At 40.9% G+C, this 12,586-nt stretch overlaps 1 protein-coding gene across 1 annotated transcript in view; it reads left to right on the plus strand.

The window, feature by feature from the left end:
• Nucleotides 1-11,945, plus strand: part of LOC114652265 (RNA-binding E3 ubiquitin-protein ligase MEX3C) — a 35,041-nt gene extending 23,096 nt beyond the window's left edge. The window contains exon 2 of the mRNA XM_028802575.2: nt 8,357-11,945. Coding sequence (XP_028658408.1) covers nt 8,357-9,606 — 1,250 coding nt within the window. The 3' untranslated portion in view covers nt 9,607-11,945. The remainder of the gene's footprint in view (nt 1-8,356) is intronic.
• The last annotated feature ends 641 nt before the right edge of the window (nt 11,946-12,586 follow it).

Genomic DNA, 12,586 nt, shown 5'->3' on the forward strand with positions numbered 1-12,586 from the left:
AACTGACAAAGGCCAAGAAAAAATCTGCCAACACCCCAGAGTTGCTAGTTCCTCTAACACAGTAACATGGCCCCTTTTTCTTTAACATGTAGTGAACACAATAAGAAAGATATAAAGTGCATGAAAATGATTATCTGAAAATATGAAAGAAGGTGCTTTTGAGCTTAATTGCATCTCTTGTGCCTAACATGTAGACAAGTTTATAATGCTGTGTAGCTACTATTTTCCAGGCTTAATGTTCTTAATTGTGTGTCATTCTTCGTAACAGCTGCCTTATCAACACTCATTTCTGTCAGTCTTACTGGTACTCAACTTTATTTTCAGAGGTGATAAACCTGTCATTTTACAAGTTTCCATGTTTAGTGACTGACGGTGAAATTATATAAATTAGAGTTGCAGAATACAGAAAGTTACAGGGCTTATGTGTGCTTGCATAGTCTTGGGCCTGCCACACTTTTTTTTAAGTAGTCTGATGCCTTTTATTGCACTGTTCAGTGCCTAGTGATTGATAGATCACCTGTCCATTTACTGAAAATCTGAATTATCACTGTATTGCGCCACTTTAGTGGTAGAAGGTTACATATTAATAATTTTTTATGTAATTAAACATGCTTTGACTTCAGGACATCCTACTATGATTAATCAGACAGTAAAATGTAACAAGGTTTCTGACTGTTTTATACACACAAGCAAAGCAACTGGAAATTGTGCAACCTTTTAACTCAGTCATGTGAAATGCCACTTCGAATGGCAGAATATTTGAACACTGATCATTCTGTAAGCACATTTTATCTAAAGTTTTAAAAGCATCAATTTGAAAAAATGTTGCATTAGTCTTTTTTTTTTTTTTAAGTTCATTCATGGTGTGCTCTTTAGAGCGTATTGTGAAAGGCACAGTTTAAAGCTAATTGTATCTATAGGTGCATCTCAATAAATTAGAATATCATCGAAAAGTTTAATTTATTTCAGTAATTCAATTCAAAAAGTGAAACTCTTATCACTGTGTGTGTAATGAATCCATATATTTCAAGCGTTTATTTCTTTTCATTTTGCCTGTTATGGCTTTCAGGTAATGCAAGCTCAAAATTGAGTATCTCAGAAAATTAGAATATTACATAAGACCATGTGGCAGGAGGCTGAGGGCCAGACCCAGCCAGGATGCCTGGAAGGACCGGGAGGTGGTCTATATGTCCCCCGGGTCATGAGGGGGCAACCGCCCTGGATAGTGAGGGGACCACGGGGACGGAACGAGGAGGCTCAAACCCATTGGGGCCCGTGGCCACCGCCAGGGGGCACCCTGAGCATCGTGGGGCCCGGGAGATATGCATTTCCGCCACACCTGGGAAGGTGGAGGAAGGACCTTCCAAGGACGCCCGGAGTGCTTCTGGGTGCTCATGCGGCACTTCCGCCACACCAGGAAGTGCTGCCAGAAGAGCATCAGCGAGCACCTGGAGCACATCCGGGTGATTATAAAAGGGGCGGCCTTCCTACAGTCAGGGAGCGAGAGTCAGGTGCTGGAGTAGGACGAAGCTCCAGTGACGGAGAGAAGAAAGGAGGCCCATGGACGTAAAGGCCCGTAATTTAGGTGTGATTGGTGCGGGAGCGGGACTGTGTTGGGGTAATTTTTTAATAAACCTGTGTGTTTTGTAACCCTGCTGGTGTTTGTCTGATGGTGTTCGGGCTAGCTCTCACAACCAATTTATATAAGAAAAAAAAAAAAGATTTTTAATACAGAAACGTTGGCCTTCTGAAAAGTATGTCCATGTACGCACTCAATACTTGCTCAGGGCTCCTATTGCATGAATTACTGCATCAATGCAGCGTGGCATGGAGGCTATCAGCCTGTGGCACTGCTGAGGTGTTATGGAAGCCCAGGATGCTTCATCTTCCTTGTGACAATGCCCCATAGATTCTCTATATGGTTTAGGTCTGATTAGTTTGCAGGCCAATCAAGCACAGTGATATCATGGTCATTAAACCAGGTATTGGTACTTTTTACAGTGTGGGCAGGTGCCAAGTCCTGCTGGAAAATAAAATCAGCATCTCCATAAAGCTTGTCAGCAGAGGGAAGCATGAAGTGCTCTAAAATTTCCTGGTCGACGGCTGTGCTGAATTTGGACTTGATAAAACACAGTGGACCAACACCAGCCGATGACATGGCTCCCCGAATCATCACGTGACTGTGGAAAGTTCACAGTGGTCCTCAAGCAACTTGGATTCTGTGCCTCTCCACTCTTTCTCTGGGACTTTGATTTCCAAATGAAATGCAAAATTTACTGTCATATGAAAAGAGCATTTTGGATCACTGAGCAACAGTCCAGTCCGTTTTCTCCTTCGCCCAGGTGGGACACCTTCTGATGATGTCTCTGGTTTAGGAGTGGCTTGGCACAAGGAATGCGAATGTTGTAGCCCACGTCCCGGATAGATTACGCACCTGTAATAGATGGTAGTTACTGGACAGATAAGTCTGTCCACCCAAGGCTGCTTTTCACTTTGCCATTGATGATGCAGAAAGCAGTGTCAGAAAACAGACATCTGACTGAGAACCACCCTGACCCGGTGACTTGCAAGAAGTTGTAGTATTAAAATAAACAAATGTTCTGGCACTATCATGATAAAAGCAGCAATTCAGTGAAGTTTGATAAAATCTTTATTTTTATTATTTTTTTTAATTGGAACTAATTACATTAGGATGCCTTCTGCTGAGGTACTGGAAAGAATACTATCCATGAAACCCTTTTTCAGTTCTTCAGGGTTTGTGTGATTATTAATGAGTTTCCTGCCCTGGGCAAGTTAGCACATCTGAGATCTACTTGCTGTATAAGATACCATGCTGTTTTGGATAAGCTGTGATGATTGTAAACTTGTATCTGTGAAATTCACTTCATGCTACAGGACCTAGTGATAGTCAATAAAGTGCTGTATGATTTTTAGATAAATTTTTGTGTCTGTATTTCCATTCAACACTATGGTGTTCAGTCTCCACACTGACGTTTGTGATTTTTCATATTCTGGTTCTTTTGTTTTTGGTTGAAACTGACTTTTCTTTAGGCAGTCTCTGCTTTCCTTGCATTGTGCTTAAGCACAAACTGAATTTAAGGCACTTTCATTTCAAGCTCTACTTTAATAGTGAGACTACTTTGGGATTAGTGTAATTGGTTCAAGGCACAATTTAACAAAATAAGAAAAAAGCACTTGTACTTCTATGGAGATGAGCAACCAAGTACTTTCCTAACTGAAGATCATGTCCTTTTGTAATGGGCTGTAGGAGTTGAATACTTTGTCTGAAATAGAAAAGGATATATTTTGAACTAATTTAGGCCTTAAAGCATTAGATGTGCCAAGTAAATAGTTAATACTGGAAGAGTATGTACTTCCAGAGCAGAAACCAAGGTATTTTCTGCACACACATTGCTCTTGTAATTTGAAAAGTTCCACAAAAAATGTTTCTGCTGAAAGGTCATGTCTGCATTATAACTTTAATTTGTCAGTGGTATAAACAAGCTATATACTCTAACCAGATGTTTTTCCAAGTTGCTTGGAGCAACATTTATTTATAGAGAACATTTTCATACAAACTATGTAGTTCAAAGTGATTTTACAATATGAAATAAAAGAAGTTGATGTAAAACAAACAATATTAGGCAATAGTACAGTATGTAATAGACAAAGGTACTGTAACGCATTAAAGTATGTAATGGCCAGGAGGACAGAAAAAAAAAAAACAAAACTCCAGTTTGGCTGTAGAAAAAAAAACAATCTGCAGGCGTTCGAAGGCCAAAAGACCACCTACCCTACCCCACTAGGCATTCTACCAAACATAGATGGTCTAAATCAGTCCTCGTGGTTTACAAGATTTATATGGAATTTGATGACGATAGTCATGTGGACCTCTGGGACACCCACCATTCAATTCATAAAAAAAAGGAGGCAGCATGGCACCTTGATCCGGTGGTGGTGGCGCAGATCACCACCACATAAGAACCGGAAAAGACAGCAGAGAATAGAACAGATTAGCATGGAATTGCAGATCCCAGAGGAAAATAATTCAAGTGATAATTCAATTCACATATAGATTAATGGGAAAACAACTAAAATGTAGCTGCGATAAAGCCATTTTAAAATGTTTATTTTTTTTATTATTATTATTATAATTGTTCTACAGTGCTAGTCTGATGTATTTCTGTTGGTAAAGTATTCCAAATTTTAGATGCATAACAGCAAAAGGCTGCCTCACCACTTCTTTTCGGGTTGGCTCTTGGAATTTTAAGCAGACTTTTATTTGAAGATGTGAGGGTTATGACTTGGAGTGTAAGGCCAGGTTTATACTTCATGCGACGCATGCTCCAGCAGACGCTACTGCTACACAAGCGTTTTACCGTTTATACTTGCGCGCGTACTTTACGTAAATCTGTAAACTTCCACCAGGTAACAGTGCTAGATATCATCATGGTCAAAAAAGATTCAGCTTTGCTGTGTTGTGAATTGCCTGAAACATCCATTAAATTCTGAGGACACCTTGCCATAATCTCTGAAAAGGATGTTTAATGTTTACATCCATCAATTGGGGGATGTGCCCATTCCAGCAAGCATCAGGTGCGAGAAAGAAACAAAATCCCTGGACAGGGCATCCGCTCATTGCAAGGTGAACACAAGCATAAACATACACATGCGTCATTTTAGCATCACTAAATCCCTAAAACTTCATGTCTTTGGAAGGAAACCGGAGTACACTGTGGAAACCCACCAGGAGAACATGCAAACTCCAGGCAGGGAACACAAGGGACGCAACTCCCTTTGAGGGAACAGCGCTGCCACTGTGCCGCCATGACATGTATAAATATTATCAGTATTCATTATTTAAATGAAGTTAACTACCTATCTGTAAAATGTAACATACAGTGGGTATGGAAAGTATTCAGACCCCCTTCAATCTTTCACTCTTTGTCATATTGCAGCCATTTGCTAAAATCATTTAAATTAATTTTTTCCCTCATTAATGTACACACAGCACCCCATATTGACAGACAAAAAAAAATAATTTTTGAAATTATTGCAGATTTATTAAAAAAGAAAAACTGAAATATCACATGGTCCTAAGTATTCAGACCCTTTGCTCAGTATTTAGTAGAAGCACCCTTTTGAGCTAATACAGCCATGAGTCTTCTTGGGAAAGATGCAACAAGTTTTTCACACCTGGATCCTCTGCCATTCCTCCTTGCAGATCCTCTCCAGTTCTGTCAGGTTGGATGGTAAACGTTGGTGGACAGCCATTTTTAGGTCTCTCCAGAGATGCTCAATTGGGTTTAAGTCAGGGCTCTGGCTGGGCCATTCAAGAACAGTCACAGAGTTGTTGTGAAGCCACTCCTTCGTTATTTTAGCTGTGTGCTTAGGGTCATTGTCTTGTTGGAAGGTAAACCTTCGGCCCAGTCCGAGGTCCTTAGCACTCTGGAGAAGGTTTTTGTCCAGGATATCCCTGTACTTGGCCGCATTCATCTTTCCCTCAATTGCAACCAGTCGTCCTGTCCCTGCAGCTGAAAAACACCCCCACAGCATGATGCTGCCACCGCCATGCTTCACTGTAGGGACTGTATTGGACAAGTGATGAGCAGTGCCTGGTTGTCTCCACACATACCTCAGTGCAAGACACATGACAGCCCGCATGGAGTTTGCTAAAAGACACCTGAAGGACTCTGAGATGGTGAGAAATAAGATTCTCTGGTCTGATGAGACCAAGATAGAACTTTTTGGCCTTAATTCTAAGCGGTATGTGTGGAGACAACCAGGCACTGCTCATCACTTGTCCAATACAGTCCCCACAGTGAAGCATGGTGGTGGCAGCATCATGCTTCAAATGAGTGTGCATCAGGAGCAGAGAGAGTCAGAGAGAGAAAAACAAATAATCAAAAACCGATAGGTGCTGTTCGAGCTTTTAAGTATGAGAAGCACCGTGTGGGAAGCGCATCGTTTTTGACAAAGCAGCCGCAAGTAAGCCCAGCAAAGAAGGTAACAATGTGAAGGTAGTCTTTCAGCATTTTTTAGACAAGCGCCCGTATCCTCCAGGGGTGCGAGCAGCCCCCCTGCTCACAATATATTTGAGGAGTTTTATTTAATACGTAATCCGTGCTCTGATTGGGTAGCTTCTCAGGCATCTGCCAATAGCGTCCCTTGTATGAAATCAACTGGGCAAACCAACTGAGGAAGCATGTACCAGAAAATAAAAGACATTGTCCACTGAAACCCACGAACCAGCGAAAAATCCGCGATATATATTTAAATATGCTTACATAAAAAATCCGTGATAGAGTGAAGCCATGAAAGTCGAAGCGCGATATAGCGAGGGATTACTGTATATGGATTCTGTAAAGCTTGTAGGATTTAATATACAAACTTCCACCAAATTAAAAAACTGAAAATTCAGGAATATGAAGAGAGACTTTTAATACCTTTTTTGTCATCTTAAGAAACATAAGACAATTCTTATGGTGTTCAAGACAAGAACCAGAGATGTACACTGCTGTCACCAGCGCCAGATCAACTTTGCAGCCTGCACAATGAAGCAAGGCTGGGTGTTTGTTCCACAGAATCGGTCTTCGTCACTCTTGCACTGCTGCTGCGTTCAAATGCAGTGGGCCTGTCATCTTGTGTTGTTTTACTTGTGTATCTTCTTACATTATTGTGAGAATCGAAACTCCAAAAGAAGATCGTGTCAGAGTTTCAAAAGCCCAAGAAATGCCAAAAGTCTATTCCTCTGAACGTGGAACTTGAAAGTGAAAATGTGGGAGTAAAAAGCCTTATTAAACAGTACTTAACGAATGGATGTTGGCGCAGTGGTAGTGCTGCTCCCTTGCAGTAAGGAGACCCGGGTTTGCTTCCCAGGTCCTCCCTGTGTGGAGTTTGCATGTTCTCCCCGTGTCTGCGTGGGTTTCCTCAGACAGTCCAAAGACATGCAGGTTAGGTGCATTGGTGATCCTAAATTGTCCCTGGTGTATACTTGGTGTGTGTGTTCCCTGCGGTGGGCTGGTGCCCTGCCTAGGGATTTGTTCCTGCCTTGCACCCTTTGTTGGCTGGGATTGGCTCCAGGAGACTCCCATGACCCTGTAGTTAGGATATAGAGGGTTGGAAGGTGACTGACTGACAATATATTATTAGCATTTGTTTTGACGACTGTTGTTCCTAAATTACTTCTGCTCAAGTTTCATTTATACTAGTTATTTGAACAGAAATTGGTGGACTATTTGAGAACCAGAAAATGCTTACTCTGTTTTTACATTTCAATTAATGGTAAATTATGAAAGTTCACTTTATGAAGGGGTTTTCAGGTATACAGAAATATTTTGCACAACATTAAATGCAGAAATGTAACAATACATAAATAGTGATATAATTATAGCTATTAAATGTTTCATGAAATGTTTTTGTTGTTTATTTCTTTGTTATTTAATGGTTTATTTATTTCAGCGACGCTGCACACAGCGTGAAATATGGCTAAAATGAAAACTGCTATTTTTACCTGTCCAAGGTGTCCTCTAGCGAGTACTGCGTCTTGTTTGGTGAACTGTTAATTGAAGCGCGTGCTCAGTGTTGTGACTGCGTACATCTGCAGTGGACAGGACAACATGTAAAAACTGCCCAGAAGTGCTGTGAGAAGTGGCTACTTTAATTCAAGGAGCACCTAGTTCATCACCAGGAGTCCTAAACTAAAGTATCTGCTGTAAATATGGCCCTTCATGGATAGAGACTTACATGCACTCTTCCAACGATTCATCTGTCAAAATACAGTACTCGCTAGGGCCCACCCTCTCAACCTTAATGGGTGAAAATGACAGTTTTCATTTTAAAACATTTATTTGTATACTTACATTTGTCAGACATATTCCTCCATATTTAGGAGCAGGATAACTTTGCAAAGCCTGTAGTATTGCCTGTTTGCATGTACTTTTTTTTTATCATTAAAAATCCACTAAGATTACTGATTAATTCTTCTGGTTTTTATTCAAATATTGTTCACTCTTCTACTGTATGATTGTCTAATGTCTTCATGCTGATTTAAACGTGTATAGTATATTTTTGTTGTTTTTCCCTCCTTAAATGTGCATTTTTTAAAAATATTTTCAGATTTTTCAATATTCCATACATTGTCAAATTATGGTGTTAAAAAAACACATGCTTGTTAAAGGTTTATTATATAGAATTAATTGGTCAGTTATTGTTGCTCCATATTTTGGTATTTGGTGATAGCCAGCAGAATTGCTGTGCACCACCCAATTCATGAAACAATGGAAGGCTCTTGTAACATATTTTTAAGTAGGAGTGTTTAATTTTTTTCTCTCTCTTTCTCTATCATTTTACTTAGGTTGTAAAATTAAGGCTTTGCGGGCCAAGACAAACACTTACATCAAGACTCCTGTGCGTGGTGATGAACCAGTCTTTGTGGTCACTGGTCGAAAGGAAGATGTGGCAATGGCAAAGCGGGAAATACTATCTGCAGCAGAGCACTTCTCCATGATCCGGGCCTCTCGCAATAAAAATGGCCCCATGACTGGAGGGCTCCCTGGGGCCCCCAACCTCCCAGGCCAGACCACCATCCAGGTACGAGTGCCCTACAGGGTTGTAGGGTTAGTGGTTGGCCCGAAAGGCGCCACCATAAAGCGAATACAGCAGCAGACACACACGTATATCGTAACACCAAGCCGTGACAAAGAGCCAGTGTTTGAAGTGACAGGCATGCCCGAAAATGTGGACAGAGCACGAGAAGAGATTGAGGCTCACATTGCTGTGAGGACAGGCAACTATGTGGAGATGTCTGGAGAAGAGAATGACTTTCATTATAATGGCACAGATGTTAGCTTTGAAGGGGGACCTGCAGGAAGTGCTTGGCTAAACTTCAGCCGGGCCCCACCTGGTTGTAGCTCCCGTAGCACCCGAATGATTTCCAACTACCGGAATGATAGTTCCAGCTCTTTGGGAAGTGGTTCTACAGATTCCTTTTTTGGTGGCAACCGTATGGCTGACTTCAGCCCCACAAGTCCCTTTAACACCGGTAATAATTTCTGGTTTGGAGATTCTCTTGTTCCCTTAACCTCCGATGATTTGGGAGGGATGGAATCACCTGGTTTCGATTCCCTGTCTGCTCCTCTTCCATCTCATCAGCAGCAAGCCATTTGGAGCACCTTTGATCAAAACAGCACCTTTTCTGGATTTGAGGGAAAGAGCCATAGTCGAGACAGCCAACCCTCTACGCCCCGCTTGTCTCCCACCTTCCCTGACGCCCTGGAGCATCCTCTGGCTCGCCGAGTGCGAAGCGATCCCCTCAGCATGGGTAGTCAGGGACCAGACCTTCAGATGTACGTCCCAGCCTTTTCGTCCTCCAGTGACAGTACCACCTCAAGCTCCCCTCCAGACTCCGCCAGCTCTGCAGGTCTCTGCCGAAGTAAACGGGACTGTATAAAATGTTTTGAGAGTGAGATTATTGCCGCCTTGGTGCCCTGTGGCCATAATCTCTTTTGCATGGAATGTGCAAACCGAATCTGCGAAAAAAATGAGCCACTGTGCCCTGTGTGTCAGACCCCCGTTACACAGGCAATACGGATCTACAACATGTGAAATCGCAACGTTTGCATGGTCTCTAGAATTTGGAGGGTGGGCTAAGAAATATAATGTGAGAAGGCCGGTAGAGCTCCTTGGTACCTATTTAGGGTTTTTTTTTGTTTTTTTTTGTTATTATTTTATAGATAGTCGGACTAAAATTCAAGGATAAGGATTGGGCTTAAGTTGTTGGTCTTGTCATTTTTAAAAATATATAGATATATATTTTTTTTTTTCCAAATGGCTGCTAAAGTAAGACACAAACAACAAAAAAAAAAAACAAGTTCCAAATAAGTCGGGTTTTCTGCTGATTTCAGACAAACGTTTGTTTTAAATTCAGAATGTGTTGCTGGCCTGGCTGGCATCTCTCTCTGTGCCCGACTTACCGCAGCAGCACATCTCTGGTGTCTGAAGTCCTCACTACTTTGAACCTGCATCTGCATTCTTTTTGTTCTTTCATCCATCATAGAAACTGATACTTTAAATGAAAGTGTTTTTTAAAACCTCCGTTATTTGTCGGATTTAATATTTACCAAACTATAGTAATATATTTGTTTAATTTTCGGAGCATTTGCACACTTTTTTTGTATAAACTATGACCTACATACCAATATTGAATATTTTGTCTTAAGAAGCCATACCATAACTGCCTCTCGGATTGCTGCCATGACACATAGCATAGCAGTTTACAACAACTTGTGCCTAAATCCACATTAACACTATTATTATTATTATTTTTGTTTTTTTTTCCTTTGAAAACATTTTGTGAATAAGGGGGTGGGGTTAACAAAATAATCACTCTATTAAGGCGGGGGGGGGGTCGTTATCTTCTAGAACCTTTAGACACAAGTGGGGGACTCTGTGCTCAGCTTTTGTTTGACAGCCACACACAAGTCTCCTGACTACTTTCTGCCACCAGCAGGTGGACTTTACTGCACGAAGAATCGGGGCTGTAGAGATTTGATTTGATGATGAGGTCCGTCAAGGGGAAATCGAAACATTCCATTAATTTGTCCTACCCAGTTGAAGCCCAAGGTTTGTCTCCTCACAGAGCAGAAAACCAGAAGGGTACAGTTCCCCTTGGTCATAGTTGTACCTTTTTAGATGACAAGACAACCATCTTTAGTCTTGTCTTCCTACCTTCTGTTTGTGTTGTATGTATTTTCTGTGTGTGTGTGCTTGTTTAAGGTGGCCAGTCCTGTCCACTTTGGTTTTTGTTTTTTTTTTTTAATATACTATGGTAGCAGTAGCAGGATGTACTTTTCCTGTTACATTTTTTTTTTTGATTTATTTAGGATCGTGAAATCCACCGCTTTCCAGAAAGAGCCTGATGTGTAGGAAACGGGAAGTTTACGAGCACCTTTTCAAAACTGGCTACGTTTCAGAACGTCTCCACTGAAGGATGTTGCAGGCCCAGATCTCGAGTCACTCTCGAGTGAAGCTGCAGTGATTGAGTTGGGGGCTTCTGAGACGTGAAGAAAAAAAATCGGTCAAAACTCCCTGTCCAAAGAAAATGCATTCAGGCAAGCCCCCCCACCCCCCCCCCCCCCCCCCACCCCCAGGGTCCGCTGCTAGCGTTGTTTACAGTACTCTTCTCGACAAGGTACACTTCATGATCACCTCTTACAAATCCGAACTAGTTGGGGACCCAGTGTCGTCTTGCCCTGAAATGTTGAATCGCGCGTTGGCGGGGAGGGCAAGGAAACACGCCACCTAACACTGGTTTGCATTGAACTGATCAAAGTTAACATTAATATTTTTGTGTGTATTAAACTGATAAAATATATAGAAAAAGTTTATTTTTATTTCCACTTGAAGTTACATTTCGTATAAATATATAAAGTTTACAAATAACAGTTTTTATTTTTATTTCCAGTATGAGACTTGCCTTGATGGCGTATTATGATGTAATGCATAACTTTAATGCTAACTGCTTGTAGTTTAGTATGTCAGTATTGAAATCCTAGCTGCCGTCTCGTAGATACGAACGAATGTTCACAAAGCATGTATTTTATATCGTATTGCATTGTACACAGCAACTAATAAGCCAAGGAATTTAACACATTGGGTGCGTGTACTATCTGTGTAAACCAGAAACTTAAGAATGGAAAAACTGTACCAATAGTTTAGTATTTGCTAATTTTACTACACTTTTGTTATGTATATGTAGGGAAATCATAGGGATTATAAATTCAATATATTGAGTATAAAGTTAAAAACCTATATTTTATGATAAAGGGCCTTTAACTTATGTGGCCAAAGCACTGATATTATATATTTGCTGTAAAGAGAATTATAAGAGTTTTATTTTTCTGATATTAAAAGTTACTTAATAAAGACGGTTTCCTTTAAAACAAGTGGGTTTGTCTTTGGTTTGGGATCAGCTGGGATTTACAATTTTGCCCATTTCTGTCGTCTTAATGCATTGCCATGGAGCATCCAGAGAAGGCAAGCGCTTTGATGCCCCCCCCAGCCCCCTTTTCATTAAATAATACACCACTTTGCACTTTAAGTTCGATATGCCAGTGACGTTTGTGACTGAAACTCAAGAGTAGGAACTGCCTTTGATATGTCCGACAGCCGAGCTGCAGTTTAAAGCAAAATTCTATCAATTTACTTAAAATTCAAACTTTATGAATTCCTTTTTTATCTCTGTAAGCTGGAGAGTTGTTTTTTTTTTTTCCTGTACAAAGGGTTAAGAGTTATGGTGAGTAGAAGCACAACCTTCTCCCCTTTGTGCGCTGATGTGGTACGTAAAACACGAGACATTAGAGCAGGGGTCCTCAGTCACAGTCCTGGAGGGCCGCAGTGGCTGCAGGTTTTTGTCCTAACCCCGTTGCTTAATTAGAAAGCAATTCTTGCCAATAATTTAATTTCATGGCTTGTTAGTGCTTTAACTCTACTATGTCAGGTCATTCTCATGTCCTAGATTTTCTTCCCCTTTCTAAGGATATCATCCAAATGATCTGTAGGCTAAAATGGAGGAGTAATTCTCAGT

This window comes from Erpetoichthys calabaricus, chromosome 5 (assembly GCF_900747795.2).
Source record: "Erpetoichthys calabaricus chromosome 5, fErpCal1.3, whole genome shotgun sequence".
Classification (NCBI taxonomy): domain Eukaryota; kingdom Metazoa; phylum Chordata; class Cladistia; order Polypteriformes; family Polypteridae; genus Erpetoichthys; species Erpetoichthys calabaricus.